The sequence below is a fragment of the Petaurus breviceps genome, unplaced genomic scaffold, assembly GCF_028583685.1.
Source record: "Petaurus breviceps papuanus isolate PSGF00001 unplaced genomic scaffold, PetGlider_PUasm1.0 90667, whole genome shotgun sequence".
Taxonomy (NCBI): domain Eukaryota; kingdom Metazoa; phylum Chordata; class Mammalia; order Diprotodontia; family Petauridae; genus Petaurus; species Petaurus breviceps.
In genome coordinates, this window is record NW_027187302.1 from 5,188,459 (window position 1) to 5,201,233 (window position 12,775).

Consider the following 12,775-nt stretch of genomic DNA (forward strand, 5'->3'; position numbering starts at 1 on the left):
AGAAATAACTGGCCGGGTAACCTTGAGCAAGTTACTTAACCCCAATTTCTTAAAAAAAAAAAATGTTTTTTGAACTCTTAAAAAAAAAAACAACAGCATTTATCTCTCCACAAATTCTAGCTGAATTTGTGCCTGAGCTCTGTGGGGTGGGGGTGGGTGGGGCAGTTTTAAGGCTTTGCTTGGAGATGTTTTAGAGTCATTCTCTTCTGGGTTTGTATCTTGATTGTTGTTTTTTTCATTTGCTCAATATTCCACCTTGCTTCCTTACTTTGAACTTGATGTTAGACTATATCCTGTGCACTTCTGGAAGTTCTGTTGCTGGAAGGTTCTGTTGTAGATTTCTTTAGGTTTTGAGTTATATTATTCTAGGATCTCAGGGACAGCTCAGCCTTGGGATCTCTGAGCTTTTAGTGCTTATAAGATGGTCTGATCTAGAAAAAAGTCTGATATCTGCACCTCTGGTCTGAGCTTTGCAAGTTCTTGACCTGCATTTGTATCTGAGCAACAGTTAGACTTCTGCTTAAATTCACTAATATTAGCCAACTGAGAAGCTTTGCTGGTTCATAGTGATAGAAGTACAGGTTCCCCTTTGGTCTGGAATCCCTGCCCTGCTTATTCTATAGCAGGCTGCTGACAGCTAGAAGCTGAATGTGAGACCCAGCTCGACTTTTGGGATTTGAGTCACACTGCTTTTGCTTCCTTCTGTACTGGCTCTTCTCTGAGTACGTTTCCTAGACAAGGGGGGTGATGTGGGGGAAGGGGTATATGTCACCTCAGTCCTTTCTGGATTTGTGGCCCAGAACTGACTAGGGAACAACAAAGCTGACATTTTGTACTTATTCCCATAGCAGTGACCCAGTGGGTCTGGGACTTTCTCATTGTTCACTGAAATGCTCTTCACAGTGCATTCCTGGCCAGACTCTATTCCCTATGTCGATAGACCTCTCTGTCACCCTATGCTGACCTATACTATAAAAACTTAATCACTGACTTTTTTTGGATTTCCCCAAGAAGATTCACTAAGTACATTTTCTAGATTTATTTGGAGGAATTTTGGATAGAGCTTGTTGTCCCATTTCCTGCTACTCTACCATCTTGTCTCTATCTCCTACCAATAATTACTTTTCCAATAAAATTCTACCCCATTTCTTCATTTTAGAATGAAGGTGACCATTAGTTCTCAAAGGCCACATCAACAGAGTCCAAACTCCAGCTGATTCTGTTAAGCCAGAGAGACTTTAAGTTCAGTCCCATAGCCATCTGTCTTCCAAGGACTGTCCTAATTAGTTTATCACTGAGTTTTACCACCAAGTTGACTAGATAATGAATTTTTTAGCTCCAGTTATCCTCTGTGATTGTCTTCCAAGTTGTAGATGGTTTCATTATGTTTTTACAGAGGGAGATCTACAACACCAAAATCATAGACCCTAGAAGTATTGAGATATAAAAGAGATAATCATTGTTACTTTGGCAAGAATGGCATCTCTAGATTTTGAAAGCTATGCTCCTTCCTACTCTATTTTGAGTCTCAACAATTTACAAAACCCTTATCTATTAAGTAAAAATATATCTGATTCTTCCCCAAAAGTAGCTCGGACTAATATTATGTTAAAATTCCATGTAAAATATGTGGGTTGAGAAAACGGGAAATAAAATATACAGAAATAAAGTAACATTCTAGCAAATAGAGTTTTTCATCTTTTAAACTGTATAAAGTGAATTGAATTTCCTTATTTTTTTTGTTCCTTAGATGTAAAGCATCTTTTGCAAAAGCTGGCATCACAGCTGATGGGATCCTGTATAGACATAGAATCCACAGAGGAGGAGTATGTTCAGTCCTCCCAGAGAAAGATGCATTATTCAATGGCTTTTCTTTCTACTTGGTACAGAAGTGTCACACAGGTATGTATAAATAAGCAATTTTCTGTGAAGCAATTGATTTATGATTGAGGGGTTTTTGAATAGTAGGAGGTATAGCAATATTTTATTCTAATAAGGACAACACAGGTGGCATGAGTTTTAATTGAATAGGAGCCAAGATGGCTTAATAAAAGCAGAAACTTACTTGAGTTCATCCCCAATTACCTCAAATACCTGTAAAAAAATTACTCTAAACAAATTTTAGTTTTAATGGAATAGCTGCTACTAATTTCCCTTGAGAGTGATGAAATTTAAATATGTCCTTTTATTGGTATATAGATTGATTCCTAGTAAGTGTATGGTATTCTTATATGAGGATGTTCTTTTTTGAATATTTATAATCTAATGGTTTAAAAAGAATATTAGGAAGGAGACATCTTCTAAAGTATACAGTGTAAAACAAAGCCAAGTGCTGTTTAATTGTAATGACTAATCTTGGGCCCAGGAGAAGATCAGAAAAGATACCTACCTCCTTTTCTTGGAGAGGTCAGGGAAAAGGTGTAAGGAATGTTGTATACCCTATGAGACAAAAGTCACTATTTTTTTTTAAGTTAGTTTAAATTAACCACTTTTCTTTGCCCTAAAGGAAGACTAATTGGATAGGTAGCTGAGGGTATATTGGGAAATAGCTGTGGTATAAGAACAAAGTATTGATGAAATTTTAATTTAAAACAGAACACTAGAAGTTAGCAGTGCTTGGCTCTGTCACTATGATTAGTAGCTTTGTAACTTTAGCATAAGTTATTTTGTTTCCTCTGTTTTTCATTTTTGTACAATAAGACTATTCTGTCCAGTATACACTAAAGATATAATCTTGTGAGTATCAGTTCTACTTTAAAAGGCTGATGGGGAGAATCTGTAATTTGCTTTGAAATCTTTGAAAATATATGCTCTGTTAATACCAAGGATGAAAAAGTATACATTGTCATTACCTTCTGAAAATTAGTGAGACATTTCTAAAGTGCTAGGATATCCTATCCAAGATGGCACTATGGTATGATTATATGATGATGTTCTTTTTTAGCTGTTGTTATTATTTCATTCTCCAGAAGGGACCTCTTAAGAAAGCTTTCCATAAAGTTTTATTAGGAATAAGCCCAGGCTTACTTTACTGTCTGTCATTCACTAATTTTCTCCACAGATTATAATTTTGTTTTTAAATCATTTGCAGTTTGCATTTTTGTATGTGTTGATGAGGGGGTGGTATTAGATAATCTCTAACATCCCCTTGAGATTAAAAATTTCATAATTATGATTGCAGTTCTCATAATCACATTAAGTACTTAATATGAGCAGAGTACTATATTATAAATGGGTAGAAATACACTATTTACATAAGACAGCTCCTTATTGAATGGAAGGGCTCATAATAGGGACTAAGATAGGTACACTTACAAATGTAATGTGCTACTATACATATATATGTACACACACACACACATATGGGGGTTATAAAAATAAAAAAAAGTCATCTTTGTGATTGGTCTGGAAAAATCACATATAGTTATGTTGTAACGTGAATTGCGAGTGAGACCATTAATCATTTTAAGTGAAGTTTTAATTGTGGAGCATAATTAACATAGGGACTGCCAGGGATCATATACCCAAATCAGGCAACCCTGAGCATATACATCTCGGGGTTCATATAGACAAAAGCCACAACATATATGCTACCAAGGGGAGCAAGCAGGGAAAATACCGAAGCCAAAGGATAGCATTGCTTAATGATTGTTGCCCAGTGGTTAGTTTGTTGCCCAACTGGAAAGTTCCCAAATCCATTTTGAGAACTGAACAGAAGGTGGGGGCTCCCAAATGAGTGATTTGATGGAGATGCTTGACCCACTCCCTCCCCACTTCTTTTTTTGTTTAGCAAAGGAATCATCTGAGTGTGAATGGGTTGGGTGGAAGGAGGTACTGGGAAAAGGGCCAGACAGAGGAGGGAGGGAGGGGAGCCAAATGGAGGTTTAAATATTGGGGCTGGGAGCAGTTTCATTAGGATTCCATCATTCCTCCATCAAAAAGTTGGAACCCAAATTAATTTGGGAGAAGGGATAGAGGTCTCAGCTTCCGTAGTGTCTTCAGGCTGAAAAAGGGAGTAGAGCTGTCACTGTCCCCTTAGGTCCTGAGGGACCCATAGATTACATTCAGGGGATGATGGGTGAGTAACCTTTCACCACAGTGAAAAACTAGGATACTTGTGAAGGAGTATGACATTCCAAAAAGCAAAAGATTTAAACTTATTGACAAGAATAACTTGCCTGAATTGAATGAGGCAGCATACCAAAATTTGGGGAATATAGCCAAAACAGTAAATAGGAGGAAATTTGTATCTCTAAACATTTTTATCAGTAAAAGAGACAAAAGAAGAAAGCAAATGGAATAGAGCCAAGATGGCGGCGTAGAGGCAGGAAGACTCTGTGAGCTCCCCCTTAACTGCCTCAAATACCATAAAATATGACGCTAAACAAATTTTAAAGCTATAGAACCCACAAAGTAGCAGAGATAAAAAAAATCTCCCCCTGAAGGCAGCCTGGCAGGCTGGCACAAAGGGTCCATCACAGCACCCTGGGAGCCGAGCCCAGCCCATAGTTTTAGTGCGGCCCTGACCAGCAGCAGCTGGAGTAGACTTCAAGAGAGTGGATCACTAGCAGCTGTTGTAGTTTCCAGAATTATCAACCCATAAATGCCAAAGACAAAGTAAAAGGTCAGTGTAGAACTCTGTTGGAACTTGGGGGGCGGGGAATACTGTGGTCCGTCCTCTGCACCTGGAGCAAGAAGTGGCTGAGGTATGGTGACCCTGGAGCGGCCGCTGGGTGGCTGCTTCAGAGCTCCTGGCCTGCAGTTTGTAGCGGGACCAAGGGACCAGTCTGAGGGGTAATCTCTCTTGCCTTAACCTGCTTGGATCTGGATCGTCTAGGGTGGAGGTCCTGGGGTGCATGACCAAGTGCCAGAGCCGGTGGAGGCTTCTGAGAGGGCAGTCAACTAATAGCTCCTGCAGCTGAGAAAACCCTAGAGTTTTGGGACAAAGCTCTCCTCTCTGGAAACAGAGTTCTACTGTGGCAAAAAGCTCAAAAGTAAAGTAAGTGAGTGGCAACATGAGCAAGCAAAGGAAGCAAAGCAAGCACAACAGTCAAACCTTAGATTCCTTTTTTGAAGACAAAAAGGATCAAAGCATGGAACAGAAGGAAGAAAACAAAGTCAGAACTCCTGCACCAGAAGCTTCCAAGAAAAATATGAATTGGTTACAGGCCATAGAGGAGTTTAAGAAGGATTTTAAAAACAAATAAGAGAAGAGGAGGAAAAACTGGGAAAAGAAATGAGAATGATGCAAGAAAATTATGAAATGAGAGTCAACAACCTGACTCAAGAAAATAAAACCTTAAAAAATAGACTAACTCAAATGGCAAAAGAGGCTCAAAAAGCCAATGAGGAGAAGAATGCTTTAAAAAGCCGAATTTGTGAGATGGAAAAAGAATCTCAAAAGCTCACTGAGGAGAATCATTCCTTCAGAATTAGAATGGAGCAAATGGAAGCCAGTGACTTTATGAGAAATTAAGATACTATTAAACAGATCCAAACAAATGAAAAAATAGAAGGCAATTTGAAATATCTCATTGGGAAAACCACTGACCTGGAAAATAGATCCAGGAGAGATAATTTAAATATATATGTATAGGAGGGTATATGAATACATGTGAATGTGTGTATATATGTTTACAGGTATACATAAATTAGGGATGATACTCAAAGGGAGAAATTAAGAGGTGAGAGAGGAATATAATGAGAGGAGATGGGGAGACAGAATGGGGTAAACTCTCATAGAAGAGGCAAGGGAAAATGGTTACAATGGAGGGGAAGAGCAGGAAGGCAAAACCTTATTCTCATAGAATTTGGCTCAGGGAGGGAATGACATACACATTAAATAGGGTATCTCATCCTACAAGAGAGTAGGGAGGAAGGGGATGAGAGGGGAGATGATTGAAGGGAGGGCAGGCTGGGGTGGGGAGGGAAGTTGGAAGCACCCACTTTTGAAAAGGGACATGATCAACGTAGACAAAGGAACTAGTGGGAGGTGGAATAGGAGGGAGGGAAATATAGTCAGTCTTTTACAATATATCTACTATGGTAATGTTTCGCATAGCTCGTTGTACTCATGTACAATGTTGTACTCATGTACAACCTATACTGAATTGCTTATCTTCCCAGTAATGGTGGGTGACAAGGGAGGAAGGGATTGAATCTGGAATTCAAAGTTTTAAAATCAAATGTTTAAAAATATATAAATACAGTTATTAATATTATTTTACATATAATTGGGAAATAAGATATACAGGCATTGGGGCATAGTGATCCACCATGCCCTACTGGAAAAGTCAAAGGGGTTATGGGAGAAGATATGGGAGAGAGAAGTTTGGAGGAGGGGATATCCTGTGGGACCACTATTTTGGGGCAGTGGTTAGGGGAAAAATGGGGAGAAAATTTGTAACTCAAAATCTGGCGGAAATGAATGATGTAAACCAGAAGTTAATAAAACATTTGGAAAAAAAAAAGAGGCAAGGGAAAACTGTTACAATGGAGGGGAAGAACAGGAAGAATAAAGGGAATGGGTCAATCTTAACTCTCATTGAATTTGGCTTAAGGAGGGAATAACATACACACTAAATTGGGTATATTACCCTACAGGAAAGTAAGGAGAAAGGGGATAAAAAGGGGAATGATAGAAGGGAAGGCAGATGGGGGGGGGGGGGGTAGTTAGAAGCACACACTTTTGAAAAGGGAGAGGATCAAAGTAGAAAATAGAACAAGTGGGGCACAGGATAGGATGGAGGGAAATATAGTCAGTCTATCACTATATATACATTATGGAAATGTTTTGTCTAACTACACATGTACAATCTATATTGAGTTGCTTGTCTTCCCAGTAAGGGTGGAAGACGAGGGAAGAAGGGAAAGATTCTGCAATTCAAAGTTTTAAAATTAAATGTTCAAAAAAAATTATATTTAAAGAAAAACAAAATAGATAAACCATTAGCTAAACTTGATTTTTAAAAAGAAAGAAAACCAAATTATCAATAACAAAAATGAAAAAGATGAATTCACTACCAGTGGAAAAAAAAATAAAGCAAATTATCAAGATCTATTTCACCCATTTAAATGCCAACAAAATTGTCAATCTAAATGGAATGAATGAATGTTTAGAAAAATACAAAATGTTCAAATTAGTATGACAGGAAATAGATTTAAGTAGCCTTCCCTTAAAAAAAGAAATTGAATAAGCCATAATTGAACTCCAAAAGGGGTAAAAAAATCAGCACCTGATGGATTTACAAGAGAATTATGTCAAACATTTGAAGAATAATTAATTCTAAGTCTATATAAACTGTTTGAAAAAATAGGAAAGGAAGAAGTTCTACCAAATTCCTTCTATGGGAGAAATATGATCTTGATATCCAAACCAGAGAGACTCAACACAGAGAAAGTTATAGACCAATATCCTTGATGAATATTAATGCAAAAAATTTAAATAAAATATTAGCAAAGAGAGTATAACAACATATGATAAAGATTATGTACTCTGACCGGGTTAAATTTTTACCAGGAATGCAGAACTACTTCAATTTTAAGGAAAACTATAAATATAAATTGGCCATGGTAATAGCCAGGACAATAAAAAATATTATGATTACATCATAATATTCAGATAAAGCCTTTGACAAGCTGTTATACCCATTCCTGTTAATAACACTAGGAAGCTTTCCTTAATATGATAACTAATATCTATCTAAAACTAACACCAGGCATTATCTAATGGCAAAAAACCAGAGACCTTTCCATTAAGATCAGGAGTAAAGGAAAGATGTCCATTATCACCATCACTAGTCGTATAGAGTTAGAAATGCTAGCCCTGTCAAAAATAAAAAGTAAATTAAAGGTATAATCATAGGCAAAGAAGAAACAAAATGATCACTTTTTCCAGGTAATATAATGTTTTGCTTGGAGAATATTAGAGAGTCAACTAAAAAAATAATTGAAAAAACTAACAATATCAGCAAAATTGCAGGATATAAAATAAACCCACATAAATTATCAGTATTTCAGAATATTGCCTATAAAATCCAGCAGAAAGATGGAAAGAGAAATTCCATTTAAAATAATTAGAAAAAGTGTAAAATACTTGGGAGCTAATGCTGAGACACATAGAACTATAAGAACATAGCTACAAAACATTCTAACATTAAAAACAGAATTGGGGGGAGGCTAGGTGGCGCAGTGAATAGAGTGCTGGCCCTGGACTCAGGAGGACCTGTGTTCAAATCCTGCCTCAGACACTTAACACTTACTAGCCATGCGATCTTGGGCAAGTCACTTAACCCCAATTGCCCTGCCTTTTCCCTTCCAAAAAAAAAAAAAACCAAACCCACCAGAATTGGAAAAATATTCATTTCTATTGGGTAGGCTAAGTCAATATAAGAAAAATTATAATATTACCTAAAATTAAATTACTTGTGTGGTGCCATGCCAGTCAAATTACCAGAGGATTACATTATTGAATTAGAAAAAAATGATAAAATTCATCTAAAGGATCAAAAGATCAAGAGTATTGGGATTAATGAAACAAAAATGTGAAGGAAGGGGCCCAATAAGACCAATATCAAACTGTACTTCAAAGCAGAAGTCATTAAAACAGTTTGGTAACATGTAAGAAATAGATTGATCATTGGAACATTTTTGTTAGACAATATATAGAAGTAAATGAGCACAGTGCCGTAATTAAACCCAAAGATCTCAACTCAGGAGCAAGAACTCAATATTCAACAAAAACTGTTAGTAACATTCAAAAGCAATCTAGCAGAAAGAGGAAGAAGGTATATACCAATATTTCACAGTATAGACCAAGGCAAGTTCCACATGAGTGCATGATTTAAATATAAATGACAACCCATAAAGAAATCAGAAATGCATGGAATATATTATTTGTCACATCTATAGAGTGAGAGTTTATGACCAGATAAGAGAAGGTGTGTTCAGGAGGTAAATATATAACTCTGATTACATAAAATTAAAAAGTTTTTGCATAGGCACAACCAGTTCTGCTAAATGGGAAAAATATTTACAACAAATTTCTCTAGTAGATTTCTCGTTTCTAAGATACATAAGGAATTAAGTCAAATTTATAAGAATAAGACCTATTCCTGAATTGGTAAATGGCCAGAAGTTATGACTATGTAGTTTTCAGAGGAAGAAATACAAGCTATCAGTTATATGAAAAAAAATTCCTCTAAATTATTAAAAATTAGACAAATACAAATGAAAGCCACTTTGAGGTACCAACTCATGTCCATCAGATTGGCTAAGATGACAAGGAAAATGAAAAATCCTGAAGGAGTTGTGGGAAAACAGGTACCTTAATGCATTATTGGTAGAATTGGAAACTAGTCTAGCCATTTTGGAAAGCAGTATGGATTTATGGCCAAGGAGCTATTAAAGTAGACATATAATATTAATCTATTCAACATATCCTTCAACCCAGCAATACTACTACTGGTTCTGTACTTAAACTGCACATACCCTATAATCCATCAGTACCAATGCTAGATCCATATCACAAAGAGATCAAAGAAAGAGAAAGACCTATAAATACTAAAATATTTAAAATAGTTCTTTTTATGTTAGCAAAGAATTGTAAACTGAAGGGGTATCCATCAATTGGAGAATAGCTGAATAAATTATAAAATGTGATGGAATACTGTTGTGTTGTCAGAAATGTTGAAGAGGTTAATTTCAGAGAAACCTAGGAAGACTTGTATGAACTGATATAAAGTAAAGTAAGTAGAATTAGGAGAAAAATATGTATAATAATAATAACATTGTAAAGACAAACAACTTTGAAAAGTTTAGGAATGTTGATCAACACAATGATGTACCATAATTCCAGAGGACTTGTGATGAACCGTGCTAGCTGCCATCTGATAGAGGGGTGATGGACTCGAGTGTATTTTGAGATGTTTTGGGGTTTTTTTGGATATGGCTAATGCAGGAATTTATTTTGCTTGACTTTACATGTTTAAAACCAGGATTTTGCTTTTCTTGCTTAAGAGGGATGCAATAAGGTAGAAAAGAGAGGATGTGAACCTTAAAATAAAATTTAATATTTTTAGAAAGGAATATATATAGAAGATTAGCTTTATTTATTTATTTTTTTTGCAGCAATCGGGGTTAAGTAACTTGCTCAAAGTTACACGGCTAGTTATTTCTGAGTGTGGTGCTAGGTATCTGAGTCCGGATTTGATCCCCAGCTCATCCCGACACTGAAGCCGGTGCTCTTACTTGCTGAGCCACCTGGCCATGCCTGAAGATTACCTTTATTGAAGAGTACTGTTGTTACCTGTTCTTGACCAGTGGGAAGGAAAATTGAGAAGTTTTAAGAAGTGTAGGAGGGAAATTGAAGGAGTTTAAAATTTTAACAAGCTAGAATAGAATGCTATCATTTTCTGAAAATATGGAGAATGGACCATGTAGAGGTTGGGGGCTTGAAGAGGAAGATGGAAAGGTTTGAAAATTTTGTTATGTATCATTAGGGTGTTGAGATGAATAATGGCAAAGAATGATAAAAAGTAGGGTCCATCTGAAAGAAATATGTATAAATTGTTTATGTATGAATCAGTCAACAAGCATTGATTACATGCCTACTATGTGCTAGGCACATTGAATCAATTTTATATCACTACTTTTTCTAGCTGGAGTAGCAGTATTAGGAGTTACCAAGAGTTAGGATTTCTGGACTAAGAATAGGGAAATGTTGGAATGCAAAAGATTCTAGCGTAGCAACTAGTGAGATATGAAAGTGGCAGACCATGGAACCAAGACTGGATATAAGAGACAAATGAATCCAGAGTTGAAAGAATAAACTGCATTAAGAGATTAAGGTTTTTTTTTATGTTAGCCAACTTTATTAAATTGTAAGATTTCACTAATTCTCTCATAGGAGGAAAAAAATCAGCTCTAAAGTGAATATTTTGTAGAAATTCATCCATTTCCCCTCAAAATCTTTCATCTCTTTCCAATATGTACAGAAAATTTTAATATGTGATATAAATTTCAATTCACATCTGTTATGGGAGGGAGAAAAGGAATAAACATTTAAGTGCCTACTACATGCCAGGTACTAAGTGCTGTACTAAGATATTATTGTATTTAATCCTCACAACAAATCTGATAGGTGGGTGCTATTATTATCTCATTTTATACTTAAGGAAACTGAGGCAGATGGTGGGTAATGACTTTGCTCAGGGACATAGAACAAATCTGAGGCCAGATTTGAACTCAAGTCTTCCTGACTCTATGCTTAGCACTCTATTCACTGTGCCACCAGAAACGAGAAAGATTTTGCTATTTATTATTCTAAATGCATTTCTCTACATATTATGTGGAGACATAAAAGAAACAATAATACTGCAAACCAGAGGTGTCAGATTCATGCAATTCTCTATTGTGGCCTGAACCAAATTAAAATACAGTTGGGAAATGTTTAACAAAATAAAAAAAATGCAATATATAAATTTGTATAAATAAATTTTTGTAAGTCAACATGTAGCCCCCTGGAATCTATTTCTATTTGAAGTTGACACCACTGCTATAAGCCATATCAAGAGATTCATCAGCTGTTGACATCATAACTTTGTGTAAAGCGTATTTTTAACCCTTTTTCAACAATTGCTTTTAATTTTCCCAATATCATTACAGAAGACAGGCGCTGAAAGTGTAAACAAAAAAATGACTTATTTCAGTCATTGGAAGCAATCACCTCCTGTTGTGATCATCTTGAAGGACATAGAAAGTTTCTCAACCAAAGTACTTCAAGACTTCATTATTATCAGCAGGTAACAGAGTCTATGCTTGTGTCAACACTAAAAATATCCCATTCCTTCCTTTCTTCTAGCTTCTAACATCAATTAAAACAACATATTTTCTTTTAATGAAGAAGAAACCCTTTTTAGAGAGGGTTGGTGATTAAATATTTCTTCAGTTTTTAGAAACTGGAGAGAATCCAAGCTTCATATGCTGAACAAATTGAATATTGCTGTCAGATTAGGCATTTACTCCCTATCATAGTAATGAGAATCAAAAAGAGAAAGTTAACCAGTTCTTAACTCACTAAGTAAGGCAGAACCCCCAAGAGCCCATTTGTCTCACAAAGACTACTTCTTACTTTGCTGGATAAAAAGCTAAATTGTATCTTCTGCATGATGTCCATTTCTGTCATTAGAACTTGCTAAAACCTATTTTCTGATGTCTCACCATTTTCTGAGTCTCTGAACACTTATGCATTCTACTTGTCAAGAATGATACCTTCTTGAATGCAGACAGGTCAACCAAATGAAAATGAACTAGTGTAAGGAGATTTGAAAGAAACATGTTCACATGTTAAAATACATTACATACATGTGCAAGTCATGGAACAAGGAAGAAAATGGGAGATTCAGGTATCACTGTGTACTTTACTGTTGCATACCACAGTAACTTATCTCAATTCTTTCTGACTCAAAAATCCTATAACCCTTGACTCTCTTTATAAAAAAAATTTTGACCACATTTTACCAAATGCTTGATGATCATGACCACTCTTTTATTTATCTAAGGCTAGAACCAATAGAAGTTAATGCAGTGAGAAGTTAGAATTAACAGTGGGTGAGAATACAGTAGGAAAAAAACGGAATCATTATATCTAAAGCAACAGCTCCTATGTACTTATTAACCTCTAAGCCTTAGAGACTTAGATTATTATAGTTTGATTACTGATGTTCATAGGCTTGACCCTGAGTTATCAAAGGAGATAACATAAGTAAAACACTGC

General features: G+C 35.9%; 1 protein-coding gene across 5 annotated transcripts in view; it reads left to right on the forward strand.

The window, feature by feature from the left end:
• Nucleotides 1-12,775, forward strand: part of ORC3 (origin recognition complex subunit 3) — a 122,687-nt gene that overhangs the window by 31,435 nt on the left and 78,477 nt on the right. For all 5 annotated transcript variants that reach the window (XM_069065105.1, XM_069065106.1, XM_069065107.1 and 2 more), the window contains 2 exons: nt 1,751-1,902; nt 11,665-11,801. In XM_069065105.1, the coding sequence (XP_068921206.1) occupies nt 1,751-1,902; nt 11,665-11,801 (289 nt within the window). The remainder of the gene's footprint in view (nt 1-1,750; nt 1,903-11,664; nt 11,802-12,775) is intronic.